This window comes from Petaurus breviceps, unplaced genomic scaffold, assembly GCF_028583685.1.
Source record: "Petaurus breviceps papuanus isolate PSGF00001 unplaced genomic scaffold, PetGlider_PUasm1.0 90925, whole genome shotgun sequence".
Lineage (NCBI taxonomy): Eukaryota > Metazoa > Chordata > Mammalia > Diprotodontia > Petauridae > Petaurus > Petaurus breviceps.
In genome coordinates, this window is record NW_027187380.1 from 24,552,896 (window position 1) to 24,569,717 (window position 16,822).

The window sequence follows — 16,822 nt, forward strand, 5'->3', positions numbered from 1 at the left end:
AACCAGGATAGGAAAGAGAAAGGGAATATAGGGGAGCTGCAGTCTACATTGGTGAAGGAAGTCCTTGCACTGACAAAATTACAGATCCTTGATCGAATGATTAATGAAATATTACAAAATTCAAATATATATAGACTACAATTCAAAAGTCACAAAAGGTACATTTTTTAAAAATTAAATGTGGAAAGTTAAGAAACATTTTGCATTTTCTACTTTATTTTTTTTTCTATTTAAAAAAACAAATAATGAGTAAGCATTTCTCTCTCATACCAAAATATTTTATCAGGGAAAGATTATAAAGGTGGCTTTCCCTTGGTATGTTCTGAATATGCTGCCTGATCAGAATAATACTATGATTAGTCATAAACCATGAGACATGACTATTAGTATAAATAGTAACGAATAGATGCTATTTCCTTGTCTTTAATGCTTACCTTACTACTTCTTTTTTTGACTTAAATTTTATATTTATTTTTAGTTTACATCATTCATTTCCACAAGATTTTTAGTTACAAATTATCTCCCTGTCTTTCACATGGCAGTTTCAGCTCCTGGCCTGCAGAGTGTAGGGGGACCAAGCACCAGTTTGAGGGGTAATCACTCTTGCTTTAACCTGCTTGGATCTGGATTGCAGTCTAGGGTGGAGGTCCTGGGGTGTGTGTCCAGCTTGCCAGAGCGTGTGGAGACCTCAGAGAGTGCACCCATCTAATACCTCCAGCAGCTGAGAAAACCCCAGCGTTTGAGACAAAAGCTCTCGTCTGGTGGCAGAGTCCTACTGTGGCAAAAAGCCCAGGGGTCAAGTGACTAAGGGGCAACATAACCAGGCAAAGGAAACAAAGCAGACAGAACATTCCAACGTTACACTCCTATTTTGGGGACAAGAAGGAGCAGGGCATGGAACAGGAGGAAGAGAGTGAAGTCAGAACTCCTGCACCAAAAACTTCAAAGGAAAATACGAGCTGGTTACAGGCCATAGAGGACCTTAAGAAGCAGATAAGAGAAGTGGAGGAAAAATTGGGAAGAGAAATGAGGACGATGCAAGAAAATTACAAAATGAGTCAACAGCCTAACTGAGGAAAATCCCACCTTAAAAAATACACTAACTCAAATGGCAAAAGAGGCTCACAAAGGCAATGAGGAGAAGAATGCCTTAAAAAGCTGAATTTGCAGATGGATAAAGAATCTCAAAAGCTCAATCAGGAGAATCATTGCTTCAGAATTAGATTGGAGCAAATGGAAGCTAATAACTTTATAAGAAATCAAGATGCTGTTAAACAGATACAAACAAATAAAAGAATAGAAAGCAATGTGAAATATCTCATGGGAAAAACCACTGATCTGGAAAACAGATCCAGGAGAGAGAATTTAAAAATTATTGGACTACCTGAAAGCCATGATCAAAGTGAGAACCTAGAAATCATCCTCCAGGAAGTTCTCAAAGAAAACTGCCCTGATGTTTTAGAACCAGAGGGCAAAACAGAGTTTGAAAGAAATCACCGATCACCTCCTGAAAAAGATCCCAAAAAGAAAACTCCTAGGAATATTATAGCCAGGTTCTGGAATTCCCAAATTAAGGAGAAAATATTACAAGCAGCCAGGAAGAAACAATTTGAATACTGTGGAAACACAATCAGGATAACCAAGGATCAGGCAGCTTCTACACTGACGGATCGAAGGGCTTGGAATGTGAAAAAAACCAGAGCTGAATAGAAAATGTGACATTCGGATACAAGAAGCAAGAGAAGCATGAGAAGGTAAACAAGGAAAAGAAATCATAAGGAATTTATCAAAGTTGAACAATTAACATTTCTAAATGGAAAAACAATAATTGTAACTTATGAAACTTTTCTCAGTAGTTGAAAGGAATAGAAATATATATATATACGAGGGTATATGGGCATATGAATACATATGTGAATGTGTGTATATATGTTTACAGGTATACATAGATAGAGGGCACAGGACCAATCTAACAGGAAGGGATGATACTAAAAAGGTGAAATTAAGAGGTGAGAGAGGAATATAATGAGAGGAGATGGGGAGAGACAGAATGGGGTAAACTATCTCATATAGAAAAGGCAAGGGAAAATGGTTACAATGGAGGGGAAGAATAGGAAGTCAAGAGGGAATGGGTCAACAACCTTATCCCCATTGAATTTGGCTTGATGAGGGAATGAAATACACATACACACACACACACACACACACACACTATTATTAATACTATTTTACATGTAATTGGGAAATGAGATATACAGGCACAGGGGCATAGAGATAAACTGGAAAAGTCAAAAATGGTATGGGAGAAAATATGGGAGAGAGCAGATTGGAGGAGGGGATATCCTGTCAGACTGCTATTTTGGGGCAGTGGGTAGGGGGAAAATGGGGAGAAAATTTGTAACTCAAAATCTGGCAGAAATGAATGATATTAATCAGAAGTCAATAAAGCATTTGAAAAGAAAAAGTGTGTGCTTCCAACTTCCCTCCTCACCAACCTACCCTCTCCTCCATCATTCCCCCTCTCATCCCCTTCCCCCCACTGTCCTGTAGCACTGGTGAGATACTCTATTTAGTGTGTATGTCGTTCCCTCCCTAAACCAAATTCAATGAGTAAGGTTGAGGCACTCCCTTTTCCCTTCCTGTTCTTCCCCTCCATTGTAAAAGTTTTCCCTTGTCTCTTCTCTATGGGATAATTTACCCCATTCTGTCTCTCCCCATCTCCTCTCATTATATTCCTCTCTCACCTCTCAATTTCACCTTTTAAATAACATCCTTCCTATTTGACTTGTCCTGTGCCCTCTGTCTATGTATACCCATACACATATATACACACACGTACTCATATGCCCATATACCCTCCTATATAGACATATGTATACATGTATACATACATATATATACATTTATATTCCCTTCAACTATCCTCATACTAAATTTCATAAGTTAGAATTATCATTTTCCATGTAGGAATGTAAATAATTTGACTTTAATAAGTTCCTTATTATTTCTTTTCCCTGTTCACCTTCTCATGCTTCTCTTGCTTCTTGTATCTGAATGTCAAATTTTCTATTCAACTCTAGGTTTATCATCAAGAATGCTTGAAAGTCCTCTATTTCATGGAATAGACATATTTTCCCCTGAAACATGATACTCAGTTTTTCTGGGTAGGAGATTTTTGTTTTTAATCCCAGCTCCTTTGCCCTCCAGAATATCATATTCCAAATCCTTCGATCCCTCAGTGTAGAAGCTGCCAGATCCTGTGTTATCCTGTGTTTCCACAATATTCAAATTGCTTCTTCCTGGATGCTTGTAATATTTTCTCCTTGATCTGGGAACACTGGATCCTGGCTATAATATTCCTAGTTTTCTTTTGGGGATCTTTTTCAGGAGGTAATCAGTGCATTCTTTCAATCTCTACTTTGCCCTCTGGTTCTAAAATATCAGGGCAATTTTCCTTGAGAATTTCTTGAAGGATGATTTCTAGGTTCTTACTTTGATCATGGCTTTCAGGTAGTCCAATAATTTTTAAATTATCTCTCCTGGATCTATTTTCCCAGGTCCGTGGTTTTTCCAATGAGATATTTCACATTGCCTTCTATTTTTTTTTTCATTTGTTGGGATCTGTTTAATAGTATCTTGATTTCTCATAAAGTCACTAGCTTCCATTTGCTCCAATATAATTCTGAAGGAATTATTCTCTTCAGTGAGCTTTTGAGATTATTTTCCATCAGGTAAATTTGGCTTTTTAAGGCATTCTTCTCCTCACTGGCTTTTTGAGCCCCTTTTGCCATTTGAGTTGGTCAATTTTTTGTTTTTTTTGGGGGGGGGGGGCAGGTGGGTTTAAGTGACTTGCCCAAGGTCACAAGGCTAGTAAGTGTTAAGTGTCTGAGGCAATTTGAACTCAGGTCCTCCTGACTTCAGGGCTGGTGCTCTATTCACTGCATCACCTAGCTGCCCTGAGTTAGTCTATTTTTTAAGGTTTTATTTTCTTTAATCAGGTTGACTCTCATTTCATGATTTTCTTGCATCATTCTCATCTGTCTTCCCAATTTTTCCTCCACTTTTCTTATTTGGTTTTCAAAATCCTTCTTAAGCTCCTCTATGGCCTGTAAGCAGTTCATATATTTTTTTCTTGGAAGTTTTTGGTGCAGGAGTTCTGACTTCATTTTCTTCCTCCTGTTCCATGCTTTGATCCTTTTTATCCCCCCAAAGGAATCCAAAGTTGGATTGCTGTGCTTGCTTTGCTTCCTTTGCTTGCTCATGTTGACACTCAATTACTTGACTTTTGAACTTTTTCCCACAGTAGAACTCCGCTTCCAGAGAGGAGAGATTTGTCCCAAATCACTAGTGTTTTCACAGCTGCCGTAGCTATTAGTTGGCTTCCCTCTCTTAAGTCTCCACTGGCTCTGGCACACTGGTCACATGCCCCAGGACCTCCACCCTAGACAGTGATCCAGATCCAAGCAGGTTAAAGAGCAATAACCCCTCAGAACGGTTGCTTGAATCCCTTACAATCTGCAGGCCAGAAGCTCTGAAGCAGCCACATGGCAATGGCAGCATGGCCACCATGCCTCAGCCACTTCTCCCTCTGCAGGCAGAGGCCAGACAACACTTCCAGACCCCTTGTTCCCAAAGTCCACTGACTCAATTTGTCTTTGCCATTTAGGGGTTGATAATTCTGGAAACTGCCACAGCTGCTGATGATCCACTCTCCCCCAAAGTCCCTCTAGCCGCTCGTCGGGCTGCCCTGTGGCTAAAATCATGGGTTCACTTGGGGCTGGGTTTAGCTCCCACTAGGCTGCAAAGGACCCTTCCTGCCAGCCTGCTGGGCTGTCTTTAGCAGGAGGTTTGTTTCTCTCAGTCACTTTGTGTGTTTGGTAGCTCTAAAGTATGTTTAGAGTCATTTTTTATAGGTATTTGAGGTGGTTACTGGGGGAAGTGCAGGAGGTTTTCCTGCTTCTATGCTGCCATCTTGGTTCTTCCCCCACTTACTACTTCTTATATGGGTATAAAGTTGAATAAAAAAAATTCTCCCAAAAATGTTAAGTGGTTCATAAAGAGAAAAAATAAAAATTACTGGACTATATATGCCAAAGAGGGATGGCAAATGTAGTATTAAATGTACTATTTATCCCGCTATTTGGCACTGATGAAATGGTTCAAGAAGCCAGATGCACTGAATATGGTAAATCCAGTTTCCATGGGTATGTAGTGTTTTTCCCCCATATACTTTGAGTGGTTTAAAGCTTGAAGTTATGTGTAGTGCCACATTCTGAATACGCCTCTCAAAGGCTGTGCAAGTCTCTAAGTCTTTGCTGATCAATGCATCATAAACAATTAATGTTCTGTCCTAAGTAACAGAATTCAGTGACAACATTCAATTCTTTATTTCCAGTGAAAAAATCATAGACTCTGAGTAGGCTTATCCAATCACAAAAAGTTTGATCATAACCTCAATATTCTTCAAGCTTTTCCATCAGTCTGCATAACTACATAGTCTCTATGATGTCATGATTAGATATATTTTCTTAAAGTATATCTTCAGAGCAATCATTCAATACACAATACACAATCCCTATGTTACTACCACCATGACTGATAATTATGTTTGCAAGACTGATTAGTTGGGCTTATCATATACCCCAAAACAGACTGGGATACTAATTTCTATGTTAGTTATTGCATATTAAATATAGCCACATGGGAAAAATTTGAGTAATACTGGACTTATGATATATCACATTGCTTCACACCTTTGGGAATGAAGACTAGTCTAGATCTTTGGTCTCACTTCACATAAAAGTATATCCTGGCATTGCAAGTCAAAACAAAGGTTGCATATGCTATAGAAATGTTATAAATCATAGCAAAAAAGAGTTAAAATAGCATTATTTATATTAGCCTCACTTCAATAAGCATTTGTTTAAAAACTTTTAAAAGCAGAGTAACATCCTATGCAACACAGATACAAAGTATGAATAAGGCATGGTCCTTGCTCTCATGAAACTTAAAGTCTAATAAAATAAAGGACACAAACTCTGATAAATATGTCATTAATAAATATACCTATACTACAATGAGCAATTACAATGACCTGGTACTTGTGGTTGGTTGGTTGTTGTCCTTCATTTTCTAAGAGGCCCAAAATGATATCACTATGTTAGAGTTAAGTTACAATGTGTCTGACTGTGTCTGATTCAGACCAATATGAGCTCAGGATGCTCTACCACAGGTCAGGCACAAATATTCCACGTGAACATTTGGGGTGGATTCTCTAAATTTATGCATCTTACATTTCTTTTGAGCTACTTCAATTCTGCTTTGCTCATAGAGCACTGCACTTTTCTGATGAGGGCACACCATGCTGGGTGGTCCTGTGCCAGTGTCTCCAGGTCACACAATTTCAAAGTTCTGCAGAGAGACCTTGAGAGTGTCCTTGTATAACTTCTCACCAGCGTGTCAGCATCGTCCCTGTGTGAGTTCTCCATAAAATAGTCTTTTAGGCAAGCGTACATCTGGTATTCGAACCACATGGCTAGCCCATCATAGTTGCACTCTCTGCAGTAGAGTTTGAATGCTTGGCAGTATAGTTTGAGGAAGAACCTCAGTGTCTGGTATTCTATCCTGCCATACGATCTTCAAGATCTTCCTAAGACAATTCATATGGAAGCCACTGAGTTTCCTGGCATGTGCTGGTATACTATCGAGGTTTCACAGGCATACAACAATGAGGTCAGCACAATGGTTCTGTATACCTTCAGTCTGGTAGGCAATCTAATACCCCTTCTCTCCCAAATTTTCCTTCAGAGCCTCCCACACACTGAGCTACCTCTGGCAATGCATGTGTCAACCTCATTATCATTGTGTACATCCCTAGAAAGTATACTGCCAAAGTAAGCAAACTTATCCACAGCATTCAAAACTTCTCCATTTGCTGTAACCAATGGTTCCACATATGGCTGGTGTGGTGCTGGCTGATGGAGTACCTATGTTTTCTTAATTGCTAGGCCAAAATTAGCACAAGCAACAGAGAAACAATCCATACTTTGTTGCATCTCAGCTTCAGAGGCTGCATTGAGTGCACAATCACCTATGAACAAAAAATCATGCACCAACACTCCCTTCACTTTAGTCTTGGCTAGTAGCCTTTTCAAGTTGAAGAATTTACCATCATTGCTAATCTTTATGCCATATTTGTCCTCATTGAAGGCATTTGACAACATGACTGTAAACATCATGCTAAAAAGAATAGGAGCAAGCACAGAGCCTTGTTTCACTCTACTGGTGTCTGGGAAAGCATGAGAGCATTGTCCATCATCCAGGACCTGAGCAAGCATGCCAATCATGAAATTGTCAGAAGTTTTTGTATATTTGTGTGTGTGTGTGTGTGTGTGTTTTTACCACAAGGTAGGATCCCTTCCTGTTGTGATAATCAGGCCAAGGTTGAGTTAGCAGACAATTTTTAGGGAAACTTTTATAGCCCCTTCCTCACACCAGGGAGTGAGCAATGTGATTCTTAAAAGGTTTTCCAGACACACAGGGGGCTGCCAAATTCCATTACTGCTTCCAGTGAGAAGACAAACTGAGTTACCTGTGTGTAGGGTTATGGCTATAGCTCCCAGTGTATCAGAAACTGCACTTCATCACTTGCCTGTCCCCACAGGACACTGAGATAGGTAAAAATAGTAAAATGGTATGGGTGATGTCTTTAGATTCATGCATAAATTGGATTTAAGTGAGGCAGAGTTGCATGAAATCTTTAGTCTCACTCTCTCCTCCAGAGTCATCACACTTTAGTGACAGGACTGGGTCAAGACAACTAGTGTTGGCTCAAGATGCAGTGGATGACTTTGGCATTTTCAATGTCTAACCAAGCTCTAAGTGTTCCATACCGCCTGTTTCAGCTGCCTTCATGGCCAATGGAACAAATTATTCTCATCCACCCATTCCACCAGGTAAGTCTTCACATCCTTGGCGTAGATACCCCCCCAATCCATAGATGGGTTTGAAACCCCTCAGTTACCCTATAACTGGCTTAGCAAGTCTGTCAAAAGCTTCCTGGAGCCACAGCCAAGAGCTGGGGAAATTAGATGGACACCAAAGGCTGAAAGCAACCCTCACACCAGAGGTATTAAGTCTTCTCTGAACATACCCAATACCACAGTACAGGTACATGTACTGTGGTACATTATAGTCTAAAGGGGTTTTTGCAATTTAGCCTCAGAACTGAACTAATTTACAAAAGAATTTTGGGAATATAACCCTTTTATAAAGGAGATTGCCCATAGTAATAATAAAGGCAGAGTGGCACAGTAAATAGAGAACCAGCCTTGGAGCCAATCTTAGAGTTTCTCTTTTGCACATACTGGCTGTGCAATCCCAAGAAATTAACTCAAATTTCTCAGAGCTCTAGGCAGCTCTTTAAAACTGGAAGTTACAAAGAAAGAGCTGACTTGCACTGATAGAGGGAATCTCCTTATCAGGGAACTCCATATACCAGGGAAATTACAGGTTCAGTCCTAACCCGTAATAATAATGGCATTCAAGATTTTGTTATTATATTAATTATTATGTGGCCTTTCATCAATATTCCATGTGTTTAGGAAGAGCCTATGTTAATATTAAATAGGTACTTTTTTGCTGGTTGACATTTTCAGTATTCTGAAGTTTTACCATTCTTCAAAGTAATAGTAACATTTCCCAGGATGAGACAAAGGTCAAGTTGTAACACCTTGGCAGGCACTTTATATCTTTTACAAACCTTCATTCTCAGTGGCAGAAACTAAATTATTCGGATTGTTGAATTGTTATTCTCACTTCTATAAAATTCCATCTATTTGTGATGACAGTGTAGTAACCTGCATTCTGTAAGTGCTATGAAATTATGAATAAATCCATATATGCTCTTGAGGCCTTGATTACATCTTACATGATCTTGGATCTTTTCATCCTTGGCATACCACCAAGGACTGTGCACAATAGCTTGAGTTGAAAAAAAAAAGATAGTTTGAGTTGTCTAGATACTTGATTTTATGTCAGCCTCTTCAAGTCATGAGGAGCTACAAGATACTGGTAAAACATGGCTTCCTTTGCTACAGATAACTTGTTCTCTGCTATGATTCCCATTTAACCAGTTTGAGGAATATTATCTAACAGGGCTCATGGCTACCTGGTAGATTTACTGATACTTTCATTGTTTATTGTATTACTGTACTACTTACTACTGCATATGAGGCTCTCTGCTCCAAAGGGAAATATAAATATGCTTATTAGCAACAAACAGCAAAAACTCTCTCTTCTTCCCTTTTCCTATAAAGAGATCTCAAATAGAAGATCAGGGACTAGGGATATTGGGAAAAGATAGAAGAAGAGAAAACTATGTAAATAATAACACTTTATATTTGCATGTCACTTTAGGGCCTTCAAAGTACTTTCACATATATTTTCTGGAACCTCACAATAATCCTGTGAGATAAGCAGGATAGATATTATTATAGCTATTTTGGTAATAAAGAAAATAAAGTTCAGAGAAGATTAGGTCACTCAACTAATACATAGTCTAGGTTCCTGGTCTTTCTATTACATGTAATTACAGTAAGCACAGGAAAATGACATCTTGAATTTAGGAAAACTAGGAACTAAAGGAGGACAAAGACAAGAAAAAAAACGAGATTTTTATTGCATCAACTAAATGAAAAGCAAGAAATTAGGCCATTTTCTTAGGACTACATCTAAAAAAAAGTTCAAATATTCAACTGTAAGGTCCCTATAAGTGAACGTTATTGACTATTACATAGCAGTTGCATGAGAAAAGTCGCTACAAACATTATGTTTACAAAATTCTTTAAAGAATTACATTTTGAGAGTTTGAGCAATAAAAATATTTCAAAAAATAAATAAGAATAAAAAAGATTTCACAAAATGACAACAAAGTTTTAGCTCTTATTTATCTTATATACTTTACCTTTTTCTCCCAATCATTGTTCAAGGATTCTGTGCTTTGTTCACATAATTTTTTTAACTCTACAATCTGATTTTCTTTAGTCTCTCTAATCACTTGAGAGTCACGAATAAGAGTCTGGACTGTCAAAAAAATCAAAAGAGTTAGATGAATCTAAGATATAACTTTAAAAAGCTATTGTAAATTTGATACATTAATCAAAAGATAACTTCATTTTTCAAGATCAACCTAATAATTTGATATTCTTAAGCAAATTTGTTTTGCTATCACTTTCTAAAAAATTATGCAAAATATTTTTCTGGTGACTTAAATGTCATTTTCATTACCAGTTATTTGAATTATCTGTGAAAGAAATAGAATCTTGACCTTAGTGAATGTAGATATAAACCTAAATTTGGCAGCAGACTTTGCTCAAATTTAATATTTCCTCAACTTAATTAAAAATTTTCTTATGTTTCAAACTAACAAAAGAATTATAAAACTTTCCAAAGAAATTTCACATATCGCTGAATTTTATAGGAAATAATTATCATATATTAAATTAAGTAAATGAGAGGCTTTAATAACAATAACTATTTTTAATGGTGCCAAAACTATTTAAAGTCAGAAAAGCCTTAGTGATTGATTTTTATCTTGCTTTAGCACTATTTTTTAATTTTATGATTTAAAAATGGAAAGATAAAAAATTTGCTAGAACTTTTTTGACAGCTGAAAATAATAGGAAAATGAAATAATTCATGTATTATTCACTAGTAAATTTCAGCAATGGAGAGTGCTGGAACCTTATATAAAAATATGTATCTTCTCATAGGTAATCTCATTTATTGAACTATAGCATTTTTGGAACTAATTTTCAGGGGAAAAAATGTTTCAATAAAATCCATCTTCCCACCCACCAAGCCCAACCTCGTCTTCTCAATTTTCTCATTTTTGTCAGTGGCACCATCATTCTCTCAGACAGCCAGGCTTCCTTCTTCCCTCTTTCAGAGAAAGTATTTCTCATGCTTAACAAGCTAGTCCTTCCAACCAAACTCTTGAGTTCATCCCTCACATTTACTTCAAGCCCTTGTTCCATAAATCATCCATCAATTTACATTCATGTAACTCAATTGAATAAGTATCTATTATGTACTTACTATGTAAAAAGGCACTGTATGCTTCCAGATAATTCAAGACTAAGCTTTTTTAAAAATATCATTTTATTTCACCATTCCTCTGCTCAAAAATCTTCAATAATATTACACCCTCTCAATCTGTAACTGAATTTTACTATAGGCCTGACATTCGATCTCACTGAGCTTAACTCAGACTAATAGTCCTAACTTTGGATATGCTATTCCCCACTACTAAAATCCTCATCTTTCCTTTCCAACTATCCAAGTCATGATCCTTTCCATTAACTCCTGCCAAGTGGTTTCTCCATGTACAGACCATCCAGAATATAAAACTACACTGGATTATCTCCAAATTAGTACCCTGTATATACCTTTTTACACAGCTCTCTAATCATTACACATATAAAAATCTTGTTGCCTCAGTAAGATTGGAAACAGGAACTGTTCCATATGCATCTTGGTTATTCCCCGATAGTGCCTAACTGTTAGTAAAGGTAGATTATGTTAACAGATGGATGGCTCAAGTATTACACAGGTACCTGGAAAACTGCACTGGAAAATTGAAAAGACTGAGAGAAATGTATTGAATAGATACTACATGCAGAATTTATAGAAGGATATGGACAAGAATCACACAAGAAAAGAAAACATGGAAAGGATGTAATTGGCACCAGAGAAAGGCATTTCAAAAGCTCACTGAAGAATTCCTTCAAAATTAGAATGGAGCAAATGGAAGTTAATGACTTTATGAGAAATCAAGATACTATAAAACAGATCCAAACAAATGAAAAAATAGAAGACAATGTGAAATATCTCATGGGAAAAACCACTGACCTGGAAAATAGATCCAGGGGAGATAATTTAAAAATTATTGGACTACTTGAAAGCCATGATCAAAAAAGGAACCTAGAAATCATCCTTCAAGATATTCTCAAGGAAAAATGACCTGATGTTTTAGAACCAGATGAACTATTTACATTCCTACATGGAAAAATTATAATTGTAACTAATGAGACTTTTCTCAGAAAGGATAGTTGAAGGGAATATATACGTGTGTGCATATATGTGTATGTACATGTATACATAGGCAGAGGGCACAGGATGAGTTGAATATGAAGGGATGATATCTAAAAAAGAAAATTAAGAGGTGAGAGAGGAATATATTGGGAGAAGGAGAAAGGGAGAGATGGAATAGGGTAAATCATCTCACATAAAAGGAGAAAGAGAAAACTGTTATAATGGAGGGGAAGAGCAGAAAGGTGAAAGGTGATGAGTGAACCTTATCTCATTGGATTTGGCTTAAGGAGGGAATAACATACATAGTCAATTGGATATCTTCCCCACAGGAAAGTAGGGGAGAAGGAGATAAGAGGGGAAATGACAGAAGTGAGGACAGATTGGGGGAGAGGGTAGTTAAAAGCAAACACTTTCAAAAAAGGACAGGGTCAAAGGAGAAAACAGAGTAAGTGGGGGGTGGGATAGGATGGAGGGAAATATAGTTAGTCTTCACAATGTAACTACTATGGAAATGTTTTGTGTAACTACACATGTACAACCTATATTGAATTGCTTGTCTTCCCAATGGGGTTGGGTGAGGAGGGAAGAAGGGAAAGAATCTGGGAATCAAAGTTTTAAAAACAGATGTTAAAAAATTGTTTTTTACATGCAACCAGGAAATAAGATATACAGGCAATGGGATATAGAAATTCATCTTGCCCTACAAGAAAGTAAGGGGGAGCAAATGGGGGAGGACAGGATAGAGAACAGATTTGGGGAAGGGGTATTCAGTATGCTTATTATCTTGGGGTGGGGGTTAGTGGAGAGACGGGGAGAAAATTTGTAAATCCAAATATTATGGAAGTGAATGTTGAAAACTAAAAAATTAATAAATTTATTTTTTTAAAAGAAATGTACATATATTTATTTATTCTAGGCTCCCCATTCCCTCTGGTTGCAAGAGACATAAATACATGTGCACATGTACGCACACACACATACGTGTATAACTATCTACAACCACCTATCTACAAAAAAATAAAATGGAATTTTCTGATCAAAGGTTTATGTTACATCACCTTTTTTCTCGAGGTTTCTAACAGTATCTTCAGCTTCATTTTGTTTAGTTTTATATAAAGTTTTCAATTCTTCTATCTCATTGTTCTTTCTTTCTAAAATCTGTGAACATTTAAAACTTTTTAATAACCATTACTTTTTCACACATTGAACATATTGTAAAAGATAAATATCTGCAGCAACGAACAATGCAAAACCCAATTTAACATTGAGAATAACGATAGCTTGTGTTTATATATTGCCATAAGAGATACCAAACATATATTATCTCACTTCATCCTCATTTCAACTCTTTAACGAGGCATGAACATCACCCTATTTTACAAAGGAGGAAGCTCAGAAGTTAAGCTATGTTCCTAAAGTCATAAAGTGTCTGAAGCAAAATCTGAACCTATCTAGAAAACTGAGTCAAATTTATAAGAATATGAATCATTTCCCCATCGATAAATGGTGAAAGGAATATGAAGTAAGATTTCAGAAAAAGAAATCAAAGCCATCTGTAGCCTTGCAAAAAAAATTCTCAAAGTCATTATTGATTGAGAAATGCAAATTAAAATTATTCTCAAGTACCATCTCACCACCTATCAGATTGTCTAATATGACAGAAAAGAAAAATTACAAATGTCGTAGGGGAGGTGGAAAAATTGGGAGTTCTGATATGATTCAACCATTCTGGAGAGAAATTTAGAACTTTTTATGGTAGCAAAGAATTGGAAACTGAGGGAATGCCTATCAATTAGAGAATAGCTGAATAAGTTGTATTATATAATTGTGATAGAATATTATTGTGCTATAAGAAATTAAAAGCAGGTATCCCAAAGAGGTCATAGAAGTGGGAAAGGGACTCAATGTTCAAAAATTTTTATACCAGCTTTTTTTTTGTGGTGGCAAAGAAATGGAAATCAAGGGGATTCCCATCATTTGGGGAATGGCTAAACAAGTTGTGGTACATGAAAGTAATGGAATACTATTGTGCTATAAGAAATGAGGAGCAGAGGAACTTCATAATAACCTGGAGAGAGTTCTGATAAACTGATGCTGAGTGAGGAGAGCAGAACCAGGAGAACTTTGTACACAGACACATCATATGTGTGACGACTAACTTTGATACACTGGGCTCCTCTCAGCAATGCAAGGTTAGAGGACAACTCCAAAAGACTCATGATGGAAAGGGCTATCCACATCCAGAGAAAGAACTACGGAGTCTGAATGCAGACTGAAGCAAACTACTTGCTCTCTCTCTTTTTTTGTTTTGTTTCATTTCTTATTTCTCATTGTTCACTCCATTGGTTATAATCCTTCTTTACAACTTGGCTAATGTTTAATATGAAGGCATTTGTAGATGCTATATTTGATTGCATGCCAGCATGGGAGGGAGGGGGGAGAACACAAAGGGGAAAAATTTGAAACTCAAGGGATTGTGGAACTGAATGTTGTAAACTAAAAGTAAATAAATAAATTTTTAAAAAGAAATTAAAAGAAGGATGCTTTCAGAAAAACCTGGAAGACCAATAGAAAGTGAAGTGAGCAGAACCAAGAGAACATTGTATACAATAATAGAAATACTGTACAATGATCAACTATAAATAATTTAACTATTCTCAGAAATACAACAATCAAAGACCATTACAAAGGACTTATGATGAAAAATGCTATCCACCTCCAGAGAAAGAACTGATAGAGTCCGAATACCGATCAAAGCATACTCTCTCTTTTACTCATCTATTTTTCATGGGGGGAGGGGGCGTTTTCTTTTTCTTTTGCAACATGGCTAATATGAAAATACATTTTGCTTGACTTTACATGTATAATCTTCAGCAAATTGCTTGCCTTCTTAAGGAGAGGAGAGAAGAAGAAAGTAGGGAGAGAATTTGTAGGTCAAATTTTTTTGAAAAACAAACGTTAAAAATTTTTACATGTAATTGAGAAAAAATAAAATTTAACTTAAAAAAAACTGAATTCATGTCTTTTTAACTTGCCCTATTCCCTATCCATGTCACCTAATAGTAGTCTCTCAATGATGCTATGACCACAAATCAGAAAATATCAAAATTACATCCCTTTTCATCCCTTCTCAAAACTACCATGGCTCACCCTCTCTTTGCCTTATATTTTACATGGAAAAAAATATCCTTTTCTTCATCCCCTATCACTCAGATACCTTCTGCCACTATCACCTCCTTTGTCCCTGTCCCAGATGACGAGGTGACCTAAAACTTTAAGCCAGAATAACCCCCTTTACTTGATCAAGGGATCTCATTCCAACCCATGCTTTCCAACAGAGTGCCCCTCCCTGACCTCCATGGGAATATTAGTCATGTTGTAACAGAAAACACAGACCAAAAGAAACAAATAAAAATAGTTAAAAAAAAAACTATCCTTCAATCTACATTGAGACACCAGTAAGGTATTTTTGTATTCTCTAAGGTACTTAATCCTCACTTCTATTGCTACACTTTATCCCTCAACTACCACATTTACTCATATGACTTTAACTACTACTTCTATGAAAATGATTCTCAACACTGTAATTCAACCTGGCTTAAAAATCATGACCTCTGATTATATTTCTTTTTTCTCCCATATGTGGGTGAATATTAAATTAATATGCTTTATGTATGTATACATATGTATTTGTTTAAAATTATAATTTGGGGCAGCTTGGTGGCACAGTGAATACAGCACTGGCACTGGAGTCAGGAGGACCTGAGTTCAAATACAGCCTCAGATACTTAACACTTACTAGCCATGTGACTTTGGGCAGGTCACTTAACCCCAACTGCCCCTCTAAAAAGCATAAAAACAAAAAAACTATAATTCAAGACCTGAACTCTTTCCCATGCTCTAGGCTCATTTCTTCACCTATCTAAAAAATATTCCAGGGGCGGAGTCAAGATGGCAGAGTAGAAACAGGACCTCTGCGTGGCTCCAGCTCTCACCTCCAATCCATGTAAAAAGGGACTCTGAAAAAACTTTGGAGCTAAAGAACGCACAAAATGACACAGAGAAGCTAACCTCCCGCTGAGGACAGCCCGGCAGGCCAGCAGGAATTGGCCAGCACAGCGCTCTGGGAGCCGAGCCCAGCCCCACACCAAGGTTTAAGCCCCAGGGCAGGCCTGACCAACCACAAGCTGGAAGGACTTCAGATTACCAGCAGCTGTGGCAGTTTCCAGAATTATCAACACATAGATGCCAAGGACAAAGTAAGAGGTCAGTGCAGTATGGACTTTGGGACCAGTAGTTGGGAATGCATCGGCTTTTGCCCCTAGTGCAAGAAGCCACAGAGGCCAGCGACACAGATGCCACCACCTAGCAGCTTCGGCTCCTGGCCTGCAGAGTGTAGGGGGACCAAGCGACCAGTCTGAGGGGTAATTGCTCTTGCTTTAACCTGCTTGGATCTGTATTGCAGTCTAGGGTGGAGGTCCTGGGGTGTGTGACCAGCTTGCCAGAGCATGTGGAGGCTTCAGAGAGGGCACCCATGTAATACCACCAGCAACTGAGAAAACCCCAGTGTTTGGTAAGAAGCTCCCCTGTCTGGTAGGGCAAAATAGAGGTTGAAAGAATCCACCGATCACCTCCTGAAAAAGATCCCAAAAAGAAAACTCCTAGGAATATTATAGCCAGGTTCCAGAATTCCCAGATCAAGGAAAGAATATTACAAGCAGCCAGAAAG

At 37.5% G+C, this 16,822-nt stretch overlaps 1 protein-coding gene across 11 annotated transcripts in view; it reads right to left on the reverse strand.

Annotated features, from left to right (window-relative positions):
* The window catches only part of CEP112 (centrosomal protein 112), a 555,671-nt gene that overhangs the window by 423,044 nt on the left and 115,805 nt on the right, over nt 1-16,822 (reverse strand). For 10 of the 11 annotated variants that reach the window (XM_069076590.1, XM_069076589.1, XM_069076587.1 and 7 more), the window contains 2 exons: nt 13,152-13,251; nt 9,965-10,083 (listed from right to left, as the gene is read on the reverse strand). In XM_069076590.1, the coding sequence (XP_068932691.1) occupies nt 9,965-10,083; nt 13,152-13,251 (219 nt within the window). The remainder of the gene's footprint in view (nt 1-9,964; nt 10,084-13,151; nt 13,252-16,822) is intronic. The other variant, XM_069076592.1, reaches the window with a different exon arrangement.